The sequence below is a fragment of the Trichosurus vulpecula genome, chromosome 5 (genome assembly GCF_011100635.1).
Source record: "Trichosurus vulpecula isolate mTriVul1 chromosome 5, mTriVul1.pri, whole genome shotgun sequence".
In the NCBI taxonomy this organism is placed as follows: domain Eukaryota; kingdom Metazoa; phylum Chordata; class Mammalia; order Diprotodontia; family Phalangeridae; genus Trichosurus; species Trichosurus vulpecula.
Window position 1 is genome coordinate 175089500 of NC_050577.1, and position 14975 is coordinate 175104474.

The window sequence follows — 14975 nt, forward strand, 5'->3', positions numbered from 1 at the left end:
GAGCCAGCAAGGAACTCTGAAGAGAAGAGCTGGTCATGTGGCAAGACCTCAGGATGACAGATGGACAGTCAGGATGCTACAGGGGTACCCAAGATGTCAGGAGCAACTGAGGAAGGCCCTTAGCCTTTGGGTGGACCCTCTGTGAAGTTTTGGGAGGAAGCAGACAGATTTGGTAGTATGCAGGGGCTCGCATTGCAATTATGGGAAATAATACATACTTCTAGGAGGGTACAGCTGCACAGGAGGACAACCAGGTGGTATCGTAGATAGTCAGGAAGACCTGAGTTCAAATCCAACCTCTGACACTTAATACTTATATGGCCCTGATCAAGTCACTTAACCTGTGTCTGTCTGAGTTTCCTGAAACATCTGCAAAATAGGGTGATAAAGGCACGTGAAGATTAAATGAGATCATGTTTTCCCAGCGCCTGGTCCATAATAAGTGCTATATACATGTTAGATGTTATGATTTAAATGGCAGCAGTAGGATAAATGACAAATCTGAAGAATCATCAGGGTTACGGTGGCAGGTCAGACGTCAGTAACCTGGAGTCCGGAGGATGTAACAGCAGGGCAAATAGGGAGACTTGTTGGATCTTAGGGAGGTGGTAATGCTTGTTCATTCAGTTCATCATTTTGGGGTTTAAAGCTCCTTCTGTAGGAGAGACATTGTGGTTGAGAGCCAGCCTCAGAGCCAAGAAGATGAGGAAGTCAAATCTTGCCAGCTTATGGCTGCATGACCCTGGGCCAGGCCTCTGAACTCTCCATGCCCTAGAGAATTCTATAAAACTATAAATTGTAGAGAAGGTGCCATTCTTCAGTGGTAGAAGAAATTCTCTCACCTGGGAGTTGTTCCCCATGTCAATGAAATCACAAATCTAATTCCTATCTGTATACCTTAATTAGACTTATAAAACCCTAGGTAAATATATTTTTCTTAAAAAAACAAAAACAGGCCTTGTTAGAGTCCCCTTCATTCCTGTCCAAGATGCTGTAATTCCTACGTTTAGCCATGGTCCAGAAATCCAAATCCGTTTATCAGGTACCACTTTCCAAATCCACCATTCTCTTGTGATGTCTTTGCCAGTAGCGACTGGGGGGAAAACTCTATCCTCGTTCCTAAGGTCTTTGGTTTCTTGCCTAAGGCTTCATAATCTTTAGAATTCTTCTAGTGTCTGGCATTATCATGAATCATTCAAAGTGGGTAGCTGTCAGTAAGTCTGATGATGCTTGGAACGTTCCTGGTCGCTTCCTGAATCCATGACCTGAGAAGACAGTGGAGCTCCTTCCTGTTGCAGCAGATCTTCATACATAACTCATCTCTTCTTCCTCTGACCTTTACTGGGTGATACGGACTTGGACCTCTTCCCCCTCATCATTCTTTGGAACATGGGCAGCCACTTCCTCCTCAGAGTATCTAGCTCCCTGCCCTTCAGAGAAACCTCCTATCTTTTATTTAGCTCCAGATACTTGGTGTTCTTCCTTCTTTCTCCTCTGTCTTTCTCTTCTTACTTCCTGAAAGAGTTCAAAATTTGCTTTTGCCTTTTGAGTTTTTTTTTTTCCTGTCTCCAGACTCAAAGCTCCTTTTCATCCTTCTTTATAGGATCACTTCATTCTCTCTGATAACCTGGAGCACACAAGTGCATCATTTAAGGCTTTTTCAGCTCCTATTACAGAAGGGAGATAAGACTTCAGTTTGAGCATAAGTAACAGTTACTTGACCATGACAGAAAAACCAACATCTGTCTCACACTCTCAGAGTCATTACAGTATTGTCCTTGCTTCCTATACTTCCCATAATCAAGCTTCTCGGTCTTTTCTTTGTTTTGTTCAAAAAGCTTACAATCTGATAACTTTTAAAATCAGCCATCAAAGTATATATGGATTATACTAAAGAAGGCTGGATGCCTGGCAGAGCCCCCATATTATATCTTTTGCTTGCTAAATGTCTCTGTATACTGAGTAAGTAATACTGAATAATTTAAAAAAATAATATAATAATAATTTCAAACTCTGAGCACAAGGACTGTGATTTCTGAATGACACATCCTCTGGTCCCTAGCATGATGCTTTGTACAGAGTAGTTGTTGTGAACATCTGTCGAGTTGAATTTCTTGAAATCGTCAGCTGAAAGCAAGCCCTGCCATGTTCTTCTAATAATTTAAGGTTTTCTTTTCCCAGAACTCAGTTAAATGAATATGAAATGCCTCATGTGTGTATAATAATGTAGGTGCGGAGAGAGGTACAAAGCTTAGGCAAGACATGATGGCTCCTGTCCTCATGGGTCTTACAGTTCATTAGAGGCCTATGGGATACAGCTGTGGTACAAAGTAATCTGTAATAAATGCATTAGAGAGTTTTGCATTAGAGAGCTGGAACAAAGTATTTTATGAAATCTGAAGGGGGAAAAGGTCAAAACAATGGAAACAATATGCTTTACATTATGGGCTTATTGAGAGAGGCCAAAAGTACATTTGTTCACTCACCAGGTCATATTTCAAATCAGGCCTTGCAGTTTCTTTTCCTCTCATTGTTTCATTTATTTTTCCAAGTAAAATCTCATGTATTTTTAAAACATCAGTTCTGTGCAAGATAGCAGTTCCCAAAGAAAAAGCACAGGAGAGATGATTTGCAGCAATTGGTTCGAATAGAGTAAACTTGGCCTCTGGTATCAGAATTCTTTTTATGAATAATGGGGTGGCATGACAAGCATTATGACCTGGCAGATAAAGGACTGGCCTCTGACTTAAGAGGATCTGGGTTCAAGGTTTGCCTCTGAAACATTCTAGCTGTAGTGCCCCAGCCAACTCTAAGGCTGTAAGTTACAGGTGCATTGCCAGTATTTATCTGTGGGAGGGACCTTCAACATCAGCCAGGTCTCCCACACTGATGAAATGACTCTGGTCCCATAAAAGGGGGCAGGGGAGTATACATATGCTTTAAAACTATTTCAACCAATCAATCAATATTTATTAAGTGCCTACTTTGTACCAAGCCCTGTGAGAAATTTTGGGGATACAAAAACAGGTGAAAGATAGCCTTTGGCCTCAAAAAGCTTATAATCTAATGGCGGGAATATTTGTTTACTTTCATTTTAAGCAACTAAAGCTTCAAACTGCAGTAAAATTTTTGGGACACCCTGTATAAGGAAAGTGTTCCGAATGAGGGAGAAGCCTGACCTTGATGGCCTTTTTTTCTTGATAGTTATTAAGATATTTGGGATCAGAAGGTAAAGGGACTATTCCTGTGCTAGCAAAATTTTCCGTAGAAGTTTCTAATAAGCCATTGAACAATTGTAATTGAAGTATGTGAAACATGATCACATACCCAATCTGCGTCTTTATGTCCTAGTTTTAAAGCAGTTTCATAACATTATGTTCCATGATAGATTTTACAGTATTATTGATTAGTTATTTTTACTAAGCCTAGTAAAACAGATTAGTTTTGCCATCCCCTCTCTACTTTGGAGGGAATTGATGTGAAGAGATATTAAATAGTTTTCCCACATTTAGGACTCAATGTTCCTGCAAAGCTAGTAAAAGAAAAAATTGCCCGGTGAAGTACTTTGAAAATACTCAGTTTTATGCAATTATATCCTGCCATTTATTTTACTTAAGTGCATGAATAGCCTTTAACCAAAAAACACCACCGCCAAAACATGTTCCCCAAGTTTTCATCTTCCATGTATGGAAGTGGTTCTTAAGGAATGATACTTGACCAGTCCACAGGGTACTTCCAAGTGTTCTACAAGTGTGGCTTTTCTTTCTTTTTTACTTGACCTTTGATTTCGCTTGGTATGGGAAATTCCCATTTAGGAAGCTCCCTCTATCACTGCAGATCAGCAACTACTGTTCTTCGGTTTATAAGAGTTACCCCTTGAGTTCTCAGAAGTCACACAGCCTGTCTGTGTCTTTGAGAATCTAGGCCTGAATGCTGGGCTATTGCGGTAGCCTGATGGGGGGGGGGGGTCTCCCTTCCTCAGCTCTCTCCCCACTCCAGTACATCTTTCATTCAGCTGCTAAAGTGATTTTCCTGAAGCACAGATCCAACCACGTCACACACGCTCCCCAACCCACCCCCAACTCAATAACTCCAGTGGTTCCCTATTGCCTCCAGGAACAAATACTAAATACCCTGCTTGGCTCTCAAAGCCCTTTATAATCTAGCCCCCACCTGCCTTTCCAGTCATCTTGCACCTTATTCCCCAACCTATACTCTTCAATTCAATCACTCTAGTCTCCTGGCTGTTGTACAAACAATTCACTCCCTCTCTTAGCTTCGAGCATTCTCTTTGGTTTTCCCCCATGCCTGGAATCCTGTCCCTCCTCAGCTTCTACCTCCTGACCTCCCTGGCTTCCTTTATATCCCAACTAAAATCGTACCTCCTACAAGAAACCTTCCCCAACCTCTCTTAACTCAAATGCTTTTCCTTTTATTTTACTTCCTATTTATCTATTTATATAATTATTTATATAGTTGGCTTTGTATATATTTGTTTTCATGCTGCCTCCCTCATTAGATTATAACCACTACGAGGGCAGGGACTGTCTTGTCTTTTTTTTGTATTCCCAGCACTTAGCACAGTGCCTGGCGCTCAGTAAGCACTTAATAAACGTTTACTAATCGACTGAACCCATGTCTTTCTGATTCTGGGGCATATTCTACCCACTACAGCTCTTACAACACTGACATTAATGAGTGACAATATCTATGGCTTCTATTTGGACTTGAATCAGTCAGTGTTTTACTTAATGTAAAATAGACTTGACATAATTAGTGTCTTATCAGAAGCAACACAGCATTTCCAACTTATTGTGGTAAATCTTATGGTAGCAAACGAGAGCATGCAGATGACAGGCCCCTTTTATTACTGCAGGATGGTTTGTGGATTAACGTTGACGGTGAACAACTCCTCTAAATTTAACTTTTCAGAAATTATTACTCACACTGCTCCAAGATGCAAACATCCCTTCTTGTTATCACTAGGGTGGCCACAGGCTTCTGTCTCAAGGTTTCTCTCTTAATCTCATGCAGTAAATTAATAATCATAGTTGGCAATTATATGGCACTTTAGGCTTACAAAATGTGCGTTACCTCATGTGATCCTCAGGTAGGTTCTGCAGGTATTCCCATTTTACAGAGGAGGAAACAGATTCGGGTTAGGTGACTGCCTCATGGGGATGCCACTAGTAAGGACTGATTGGCAAGATTTGAAGTTAGGTCTCATCCAACTCCAAGGCCAGTATTCTTTCTAGGACACTAGACTTCCTCAAAACAGTGTGAACAGGTAATAGGAAGGCATGGTTCTCCTATTTAAGCACGATTTGTTTGGTTTTATTGTGTTCTGTTCTTTATTAACAGATTGCCATCCACAGTGCCTGTTGAGAAAATACCTCATGATCTTTGTTCATTTCCTCAGCCAGACACAACAGGTGAGTTAAACCAGACTGGGCCTAGCTGCTGTCCTCTTCCTTGATGCCCTGGGTAACAGGTAGAGTTTTTAGGTAGATCCTAGTGTCTTACTCATCTTTACACCTGGTTCTTTTTCTTCAGAGATTACCGGGATATTTTTTCCCTTGTTTCCTCTATGGTTAAATGATACCTTTCCCCTTTTTCTATCACCTTCTGGTCAGTAGCTGTGTTAATTTTTGTCTATTTATACATTTTTACCAGAGTATGATAAAATCTTTGATTATTGGATTGATTTATTTTTATTATTCCTTCAACTTGACTGTGTTTGAGAATTGGCAATAGGTTTCATGGGTGTGGGGGTGGAGGTGGTGTTTATTTTTGGAAGAAAAATGAGTTTTTTTGAAATCTCACTTTATTTTCTGAAAATGTTACTGTATGTTACCCTTTGTTGATCTGCAAAAATAATAGTGTTGGTTGTATATTAGGTAATATTTGGTTAAGGAACACTGTTTTCTGTGTAAATGGAAGATCAGCTTTGAATTCTCTGAGGTTCAGAAACTTAGAAATCTTAAAGTGTAAGATCCTAAGTTTAAAAGCTACAAGACGTTGAAAGGATGTCTTTATCTGAAGCTATCTTTGCATTAAAAAGCATAATTTTATGGGCAGACTGACTAAAATTATTTTTCTGTAAAGGTCTTGGTAGGGTTAATCCTACTGAAGAATTTTCATGTAAATGCAAAAGCCGGCTTAATAATCTTACCAGTTGTGTAGAATTCAGTCTAAAGAATGGTTCAAACAACCATGTCAGCTACTTTTTTATAGTCTATAATTGTTCTTTTACTCCCATTTTCCTAGATGCAGGAAAATAACATTTATACCCTCCACCTTTTGTGTCCTTTGTTGAATTCTTCATGAGAACAAGCCTTCCTGAAATCCATTAACACTTCCCGTGCCAACTGAAAATTATTTGAACTGAAACATCGGTGTTATTCAGAATTTAGAGTTGATTTGAGTCTCTTCAGCCAGGCTTTAGCTAATAACTTAATTTTATCTGTGAATTATAAAAGCTTGTTGGAGACAAGCAGTAAACTTACCTAATGAGCTATTACTTTTTGCTGCCATACACACACATCAAAAAATACTGTCATTTATAATTACCCAGAAAATAAATTTTACCCATTGGCATTCTTCCAGGGATTTACAGCTTTTAGATTTAGAATTTGTTTTTATTTTAAATTCCAGCTCATGGCACAGGAAGTATTAAGTGACTTGTCCCTGTCTTTTAATAATAACAACAGTAACAGTAATTAGTATTTATATAGTGCATTAAGGGTTTACAAAATGTATTACATATATTATCTTACTTGATGATATATTTACATATACTGTCTTTGAGAATAAATATACTATCTTTGAGAATAACACAGAGAGGTAGATTCAATTATCACCTCCATTTTTCAGATGAGTAAACAGAGGCTGAGAGAGGTTAGGGGACCAGGGTCACATAAATAGTAAATGTGTGAGCCAGAGTTTTAGCTCAGATCCTTCTGATTTCAAGTTCATCTCTCTCTGCACTATGAGAATCATAACTGCATTTATAGGAAGACATTTTCTCTAAAACTTACAACTCTGTACCTGGATATTTTTCAAGTTGTTCCACAAGATTTTGACCGGGATCCATGCAGCTTGATTTCTGCCCTGCCTTCTTTAAAGCTCTCTAGGAGTAAACATTCCTTTTTGAGACCTGTTCCCTTTTTCACTCTGGATTCCCTATCAGTCAGGATGTCTGATGACTTCTTCAGGGAACTTTGCCAGCTCAGTGAATCCACACAGATTTCTGGTTGTTCCCTGATGCACAAAAATTGTGATCCTCAGTTAGAAGCCATGTTGATTTTTTCATTCAGGTACCGTCAATGGAAAATACTGCTGCCCTCAGCTTTTCATCAACCACCGGTGTTTCTCAGGCCCCTACCTGAACAAAGGAAGAATCGCAGAGCTACCTCAATCTGTCGGACCTGGCAAATGCGTGCTGGTTCTTAAAGAGGTATCATGTTTTCGTGATTACGGGTTATTTATTTTAGTATATTGATAAAATCATTTTGATACTATTGATGGAACTTGGGGAGAAAACCCTGGGGAAATACAGTAATAGTCCCAGTTATTGATACACACATGCATGCGCATGTGCGCGTGCGCACACACACACACACACACACACACACACAGTGTTTGCTTTCATTTTTGAAAATTAGTAGTCTATAATTCATCATCAGTGATTACAAATGTAGCCGCAAAGGCTTATGAGCAGTTCATGTTCTTCTAAAAGCATGCTTGTGTAAAAACTCCTTTGCTTTGAAGATGCAGTGGTTATTTACAAAACCTGTTGCTTTTCCTGACTGTTTCTTAGACAGTCTCCTCTCCTCCCTCCCCGCCACTCTATTGGGTACCTGATGTTTTTAGTCCCAGGGAAGCTGCTCCATTCCAGATCTAAGCACACCGGACTGGTCATTCCCCGGCTGTTTCCTTCCCTGCTCCACCAAGGCTCCATGACTATACATCACTTGGGACACAGGGAACACACTGTTGAGAAACACTTTAGATATTTTATGTCTATCATATCATGTCACATACACTATCAATAGGAAAACATCTTATTCCATTGGATTCCTTTCTATTAGAAGATGACATTGTTGATAAATAATTCGTCTTAATTATGCTGGTGTTGACTTGGGTCAGACTCAGGGGCACAATAGCATCCCCTAATCAGCTTCTTTACCTTTCTGGAAGGATATAACTATGATGGTCAAGCCAAGAAATGAACGGTTGTTCTGCTTTCAGCAGAATGCCCGTAACACGGCCAGAGGATTGAAGGCTGCCCTTACTCTGTCATGTTTTCATATCCGTCTTGATAGGTTTTCTGAACTCATCTATCTCTTCCTTCTGTCCTGTTGTTCTGTAGTATATTTTCCTGTTTCTCCCTCCCTTGTTCCTCGAAGATAAGGTATTTTCTATGATAATACTCATTTCTCCCTATCCATCCATCCCTCACCCAGCCTTGTTCCTTCCTTTCAAAGAAGATATGCCCTGAGACTTACTTCAGTCATAGGTCTCTTCCCACTGAGTCTCAGTGATAATCTCTGAGTTCAGATGTGCCTGCTTGCATTAAAATTTCTAATTCACCTTGTCTGTTACCTATATTTGATGCATTTGTGTTAGATAACTGAGGCTCTATTCTTAGGGCATAGGATTGGGTATCTGAGGTCATGTGGTGTAGTGGAGAAAAGCAGTTGACTCGGTGTCAGGAAGCCCTGGGTTCCAGTTTCACCTCTGGCACTTACTAACACTGTGACCCTGGGTAAGGCACTTAAACCTCTGTTTGCCTCAGTTTCCTTATCTGTAAAATGAGAAGGTTAAACTTGATGATCTCAAAGGTAACTTCTGGCTCAAAATCTATAATCCTTTCTTGGATAGCTTAGTCATGTCTACTACCATTCTTTCCACATTATAACAAGTCTTTAGGTATCTAGCCTGGTGGCTGTATGTAGGCTCTGTGTATTTCCCTTTTGTCTTTGCCTAAAGCCTTTTGATTTTCAAGACTCCAGACAGTGCATTTTTTTAACCAATCCTGGTCAGTCATATTTCATCCCCGGCCCTGAGATATTGTCTCTGTTTTTTAGGCCCCATGATTCAGAAATCCAAGTCTCATCCAAGTCTCATTCTTGGCCATTTATCACTTTCTTTCATCAGCTATTCGCTTCACAAGTTCTGTTTTCTTTTTTGAAGTCCTTGACTTTGATTAGAAACAGTCATGAAAACCACACAGTGCCCAGTGTCTTCCTCAAGGTTCCTAATTCTCAGCTTCACACAATATAAGTTGTCACCCTCTGAAGGAGCAGAGGTAAGTGATGGCCATCAGGTTTGGGAAGCTCTTGGTTGCCTCCTAGATACATTATTAGGAGACAACAGACCAACCTCATTGTTATTAATGTTATGTTGACAAATGGCAGCCTCAGTACCCCTTCTCTCCCGGGAGCCACCAACCCCACTATTCCTGTCTTATTCCTTTAACTCCTCTTCTCCTTGGGGTATTATGAACTGCTTCTTCTATCCATCTCCCATCAGTTTAAGTGTTCAGTGCTCCTTTTTGTCTTTCTCCTCTTTATCCTGTTTTTCTACCTTCCAGTCTTCCAACAGCACTCTATCCCTTAGCCTCCTCAGATCATTTTTATTCTTTGTTTCTTTCTGGAATCATTTCACTTTGCCATTTCATTCTCCAGCTCATTTTACAGCTAAAGAAACTGAGGCAAACAGGATTAAGTGACTTGCCCAGGGTCATGCAGCTAGTAAGTATCTGAGGTCACATTTGAACTCAGGGCTTCCTGATTCCAGGGCTGGCGCTCTTATCCACTGTGCAGGTATAGAGTTGGCTAGATAACCTTTTAAAAATCACTTCCAACTCTATGATTCTTTGTTTTCCTGCCTTTTTCCAGATGAGCATGTTTCATGTGGAGCTAGATTGATTAATGGAAATTACAGATCAATGTCTGGACTTTTCTTACAGTTGTTCTTTTGTTGTTCCCCTAAATATCAGAATTCTCCCTTAAGCAGAGGGACAATGTCCCTTTCTTCATTGGTGACAACTCCTGAATAGTGAGCCTTTTGTAGTTAATTTGTCTCAGGAGCACAAAAAATTAAACTTCAACACACGAGGTGGGGCAGCAGCAAAATGAAACAATTTTTTTTCCTGTTTTACTCCCTTAAAGTAATTTATCAGGGAAGATGAATGGAAAATGTTTATTCTGTTGTATCGTGCAAGTTGGCAGGCTGAGGTTCTGCCCTGCTGAGGTGGAAAGTAGATTCCATTGCTCAGTGCTGTCCCTAACCATTAGCTCTTCTAGGTGCGAAAGCAAACGGGATATGTGATAGGATGCCTTGATTAACAATATCCATATAGTTTGCCATGCGACCACTAACTTAGAAGAAATTAAGCCGAGCTAAAAAGATACCAGATTGTAGGCACAAGGAAGAATTTTAACAAAAATTTAAAATGAGAGCCTCACTAGTTACTGCCTTCCAGGAAGTTACTGCTACTTGGTGCCCATAGGCACATCTTTGTTATGACACTGTGTGTGTGGGTGTATGTGGGTGTGTTGAAAAGGCCTGGGAAAATATGTTGAACTAATGGATTTTTCAGGGCTGTTTCTCAGTGAATTGTCTTTTCCAGTTGTTGAAATAAGATATTCAGATATCTGTCAGGTACGTTGGCCAACAGGGCAGCCTAAGGTTAAGCCTGTTGTATGCTTGGATTGTTAGACTTTTATTAAGTGATTTTTAAAAAAAAAGTCAAAACTAGTTAGTTATTCCTAATCAGAAAGCTCATGATGTGATAGGTGACAGTGGCCAAATTTCAAAGCCAGGCCTGAACAGTTTGCTGATGAGAGAACTAGTTTTCTGCTGATGTTTACAAAGTGCATGAGGCAGGGAGGATTGCAAGCTCTTCAGTTCCGTAAGTGTAAGAAAAATATAAGTTATGCCAAACCAATATTTATGCTAATGCTTTTCCCCTTAGCATCAGTGCCTCTGTGTATGTGTGCATGTGTGTGTGTTTAACATTTAACATTGAAAAGGTAATTGAAGAGAAGGCAGAGCATCTCTCTTTCTTTAGGCAGTGAATGATACTAGAAATACATGTTTAAAAATTTGCAGAGGTGGGTTGGGGGGACAGGTGGGGAGCATTGGGTTTAATATTTTTTTGATGTATTGATTGGTTTGGATGGATTTTTTTCTCTTCCTCTGTAAAAAAGTTCTTTATCTTAATTGATGGCTTTTTTGGAGAGGATGGATACAGGAAAAATCACAGTGATGTAAAAAGCAAAGGACATCAATGTGTCTAGGAAATTGATAATGCTGAATGACCCTTCATTTCCTAGCAATCAAAAGAATAACTGTGGTGTCAGTGTTTGTATACGTAGGAGTGGTATTTGGAAAGGTAAAACTTAGAGTAAGAGAGAAGACCTGATTTAATTAGGTTTATTTTGTTAGTTATTAAATGCCTACTGTGTGTTAGGCTCTGGGCATACAAATACAAAGAATAAAACAATCTTGACTGGAAAGGATGCATATTATAATAGATAGCAAGCATGTATATAGATTTGTTCAGTATACATATCAAGTGCTTATAGTAATTTGGGAAGTCTATTTGGTAAAGCTTTGATGCCAGGAGTCAGTGATGGATTAGATCAAGGATGGATTAGAACAAGGAGAGCCTTTTTGAGGGAAGAAGACCAACCAGACCAGAATGCTATTGCCGTAGTCCAGCTTTGAGTGACAAAGGCCTGCATCAGGTTTACCAGAAGAGAGAAGGGGAAACTCTTTCAACAACAGGACTCGGAAAGCCAAGGTTGGGGTTTGTGGGGTGAGTAAGAGTCAGGAGTCAAGGCTGATGCCCCAGTTAACAAGCCTAGTGATTGGGAAGATTACAGTGTACTTAGTAGTAATAGGAAACTTTGGAAGAAGGGAAGGTTTTAGAGGAAAGATCATGAATTCTGTTTTGGGCATATTGAATTTGAGATTCCTGTGGGATGTCCAGTTTGAGATGTTCAAAAGGCAAGTTGATGGTGTAGGACTGATTATAGCTCAAGAGAGAGACTAGATCTTGGGATCATCAGGAACTGATTTCATATATAGGAAAAAGATAAGAGGGCCTGGAAAAGAGCCTTGGCTGAAACTCATTCTCAGTGGGTACGTCTTGTGAAATAGATAAAGATCTAGCCAAGGAGACTGAAAAGCAGCAAGAAATGAAGATGCATGACAAGGGGACCAGGAAAAGGCACTGTCATGAAAACCTAGAGAGGAGACACTACCTAGGAAGGGAATCAAAAGTATGAAATACTGCCAAGAGGTCAGCAAGGATCAAGACTGATAGATTAAAGAGATCCCTGGTAACTGGAGAGAGCAGTTTTGTTGGAAAGATGAAGTTAGAAGCCGAATTGCATTGTTTTCAGAAGAGTGCAAGGAGAGGAAACAGAGGCACCCATCTTAGATGGTTTAGATGAAAAGGAACAAAGATGCAGGATGATACTAGTAGTGTGGGACCAAATCAGTGTTTTTGAGAATGAGGGAGACAAGGGAGTGTTTCTAGGAAGCATAGAAGGCAAATCTAGAAGGAGCAATGGGGAACAAGGAATGTTAAAATTCCCTCACTATGGCCAGTGAGTACAGAATATGAAAGAAAGTGTGGCCAGGGAAGAGAGAAGTAATATCAAGATTTATCCGGGTCTCAGTCCCGGAAAATAGAGTGAGAAAGGAAGAGGTTTATCCCTATTACTGTATGGTCAAGGAATGCAAAATTATAGACATAACCAGTTCAACCTTCATGAACATTTAAGAGAGGGAGGAAAGAAATAAATATGAGAGAGAGAGAGAGAGAGAATGAATATGAAAATGTAATCATTCAAGCTAGAGCTGGGGCCAGGTGCTACAAGATGTAATATTGCATAAACGGGTGAAATCATTGCTATGACAAGGAGATGCTAATAACTAGTAGAATGGTTCTGAAGGCAGTGCGGTTTTCTCAGTATGCCTGCTGCCCACACTCAGTTGGATGCTGCAGGTGTAGGGCTGTGTGTGTGTGTGTGTGTGTGTGTGTGTGTGTGTGTGTGTGAGAGAGAGAGAGAGAGAGAGAGAGAGAGAGAGAGAGAGAGAGAGAGAGAGAATGAGAATGAGTGAGTGTAGGGGAGGGTTAATAGGGAGGATCATAAAAGGAGAAATTTGAGGTGGGAGGACTCTGAGTCACCACCATTGGCCTATACTGAGTCTTTGCATCCTCCTGCTCCTTCCCCTTCAGTATCTCCAGTACTTTGAAAGCACTAAAGCATTGCCTCTATTTCTCACCTGTATCCCTTATATTGGGCCTAGGTCTGAGCATGACCCTTCCCTCTACTCAGTAAACTCCGGTGATCCTCTGTTGCCTCCAGGATAAAAGAGAAATTCATAGGTTTAGTTTTTTAAGCTCTGTGTAACTTGATCACAACTAATTTCCCAGCCTCTTGAGTAAGCCCCCTCCCACGTGCTGGGATTTGCCTAAACAGGCTTTCTCTCTGTTGCTCCCACACAAAGGTTCAGCTTTAGCCTCCAGGCCTATGTCCTGACTGTCCACCATGCTTGGAATAAACTCCCTCCTTACCTCTTCCTTTAAGATGCAAGTCAAGCATTATCTTCTACTTGAAGCCTTTCCTGATTTATGACCCTTTTCTCTGCCCTCTCTCCCAAACTAAATTGTATTTAGCCACTTTGTATTTATTCTCTTTATTTTAATCTGTCTGTACTTACATATTTACTTATTGGCTCACTTGTGAGAATGTAAACTCCTTAAACAAAGCTTTTCGTTCTTCATATTTGATTACCCAGCACCTAACACAGTGCTTGGCACACAGCACACACTTCATAAATGCTTGTTGATTAACTGATTTACTTACAGCCCTAAGTGGCAATTTTAGAATGCAAGCTGTGCTAAAATAAATCATCTGGGTTGTGGGAGACATTAGAAGCCAGAGTTTCAGTGATATCTTATCTGCAGTAGGTCCTGGCATTACAACTGTACATAATAGAATAAAAATGCCTCCTTCCTAAGTACAGCCGTTATTGAGCCACCTTTCAGCCCATTACCAACCTGACTCTTAGGATTTGTTAGAGATCACAATCCATCATCACAGTTCTTCTCTCCAGCTTTCTTGGGATAATAGAATATTAGCAAGTCTGCAAAACGTTGCCCTCTAGTAATTATCTCTGGATTTGAGATGGTTCCAATAAGTATGACAAATATAAGCCAGTCAAGTGGATTATGATTTCCAACAACACAGCAGAGGATTGAAATATTGCCCATCCACACCATCTGAAGTGGAAAGAGAGGGGGCAGACATGCTGTCAATGAGGATTCTGGGCCTATTGCTACCCTTCTTTGCTTCACTGACATGTGAAATAGGTTTGAGCTGGAGGCTTCAATGAAATCTCAACTTGTTACACTGCACTGAAGCTTTATTTGGTCTCCATGCCCTAGAATTCTGCATTGAATGGAGTGCCTGCTAACCTCCTACCTTTGTCGTTCTTCAGGTTAGGGGGTTCTTTGTCAATGGTGTTATTTTCTACACACAGGAATCCGAATTCCTGCCCCAAAAATGGTTTAATGAACAGAGGTGCATCTTCCTCCTTTAATAACTGACTGTATCTACTTCTTAACTTCTGGGTCAGTAGGATATTTTCTCCAGATTAAGTTTTCCCTATCTTCATTATACTTCTTTATTTATCACATCCTGTGAAGCCCTGCTTCTTTGCATACTTGGCAGTTTTTATTGGCTTCCCCTCATAACGGTTTTAGAGAAGAATTAGCAAGTTATTTTTTAAATTTTTTTCAAGGATTAGCAAGTTTTGATGACAAAGATTGCAAGAGGGAAAAAGACAAATCTTAAATAACTGGTGCAGTCTATATGTGAATGTATAGAGCATGTTAATTTAGAAGATTTGCAGTGAACTAAATTTTGATGCAAATCTTGATTTGCTGTATG

At 40.0% G+C, this 14975-nt stretch overlaps 1 protein-coding gene across 1 annotated transcript in view; it reads left to right on the top strand.

Moving 5' to 3' along the window:
* Positions 1 to 14975, top strand: part of SFMBT2 (Scm like with four mbt domains 2) — a 248989-nt gene that overhangs the window by 190107 nt on the left and 43907 nt on the right. The window contains exons 13-14 of the mRNA XM_036759565.1: positions 5362 to 5432; positions 7317 to 7456. Coding sequence (XP_036615460.1) covers positions 5362 to 5432; positions 7317 to 7456 — 211 coding nt within the window. The remainder of the gene's footprint in view (positions 1 to 5361; positions 5433 to 7316; positions 7457 to 14975) is intronic.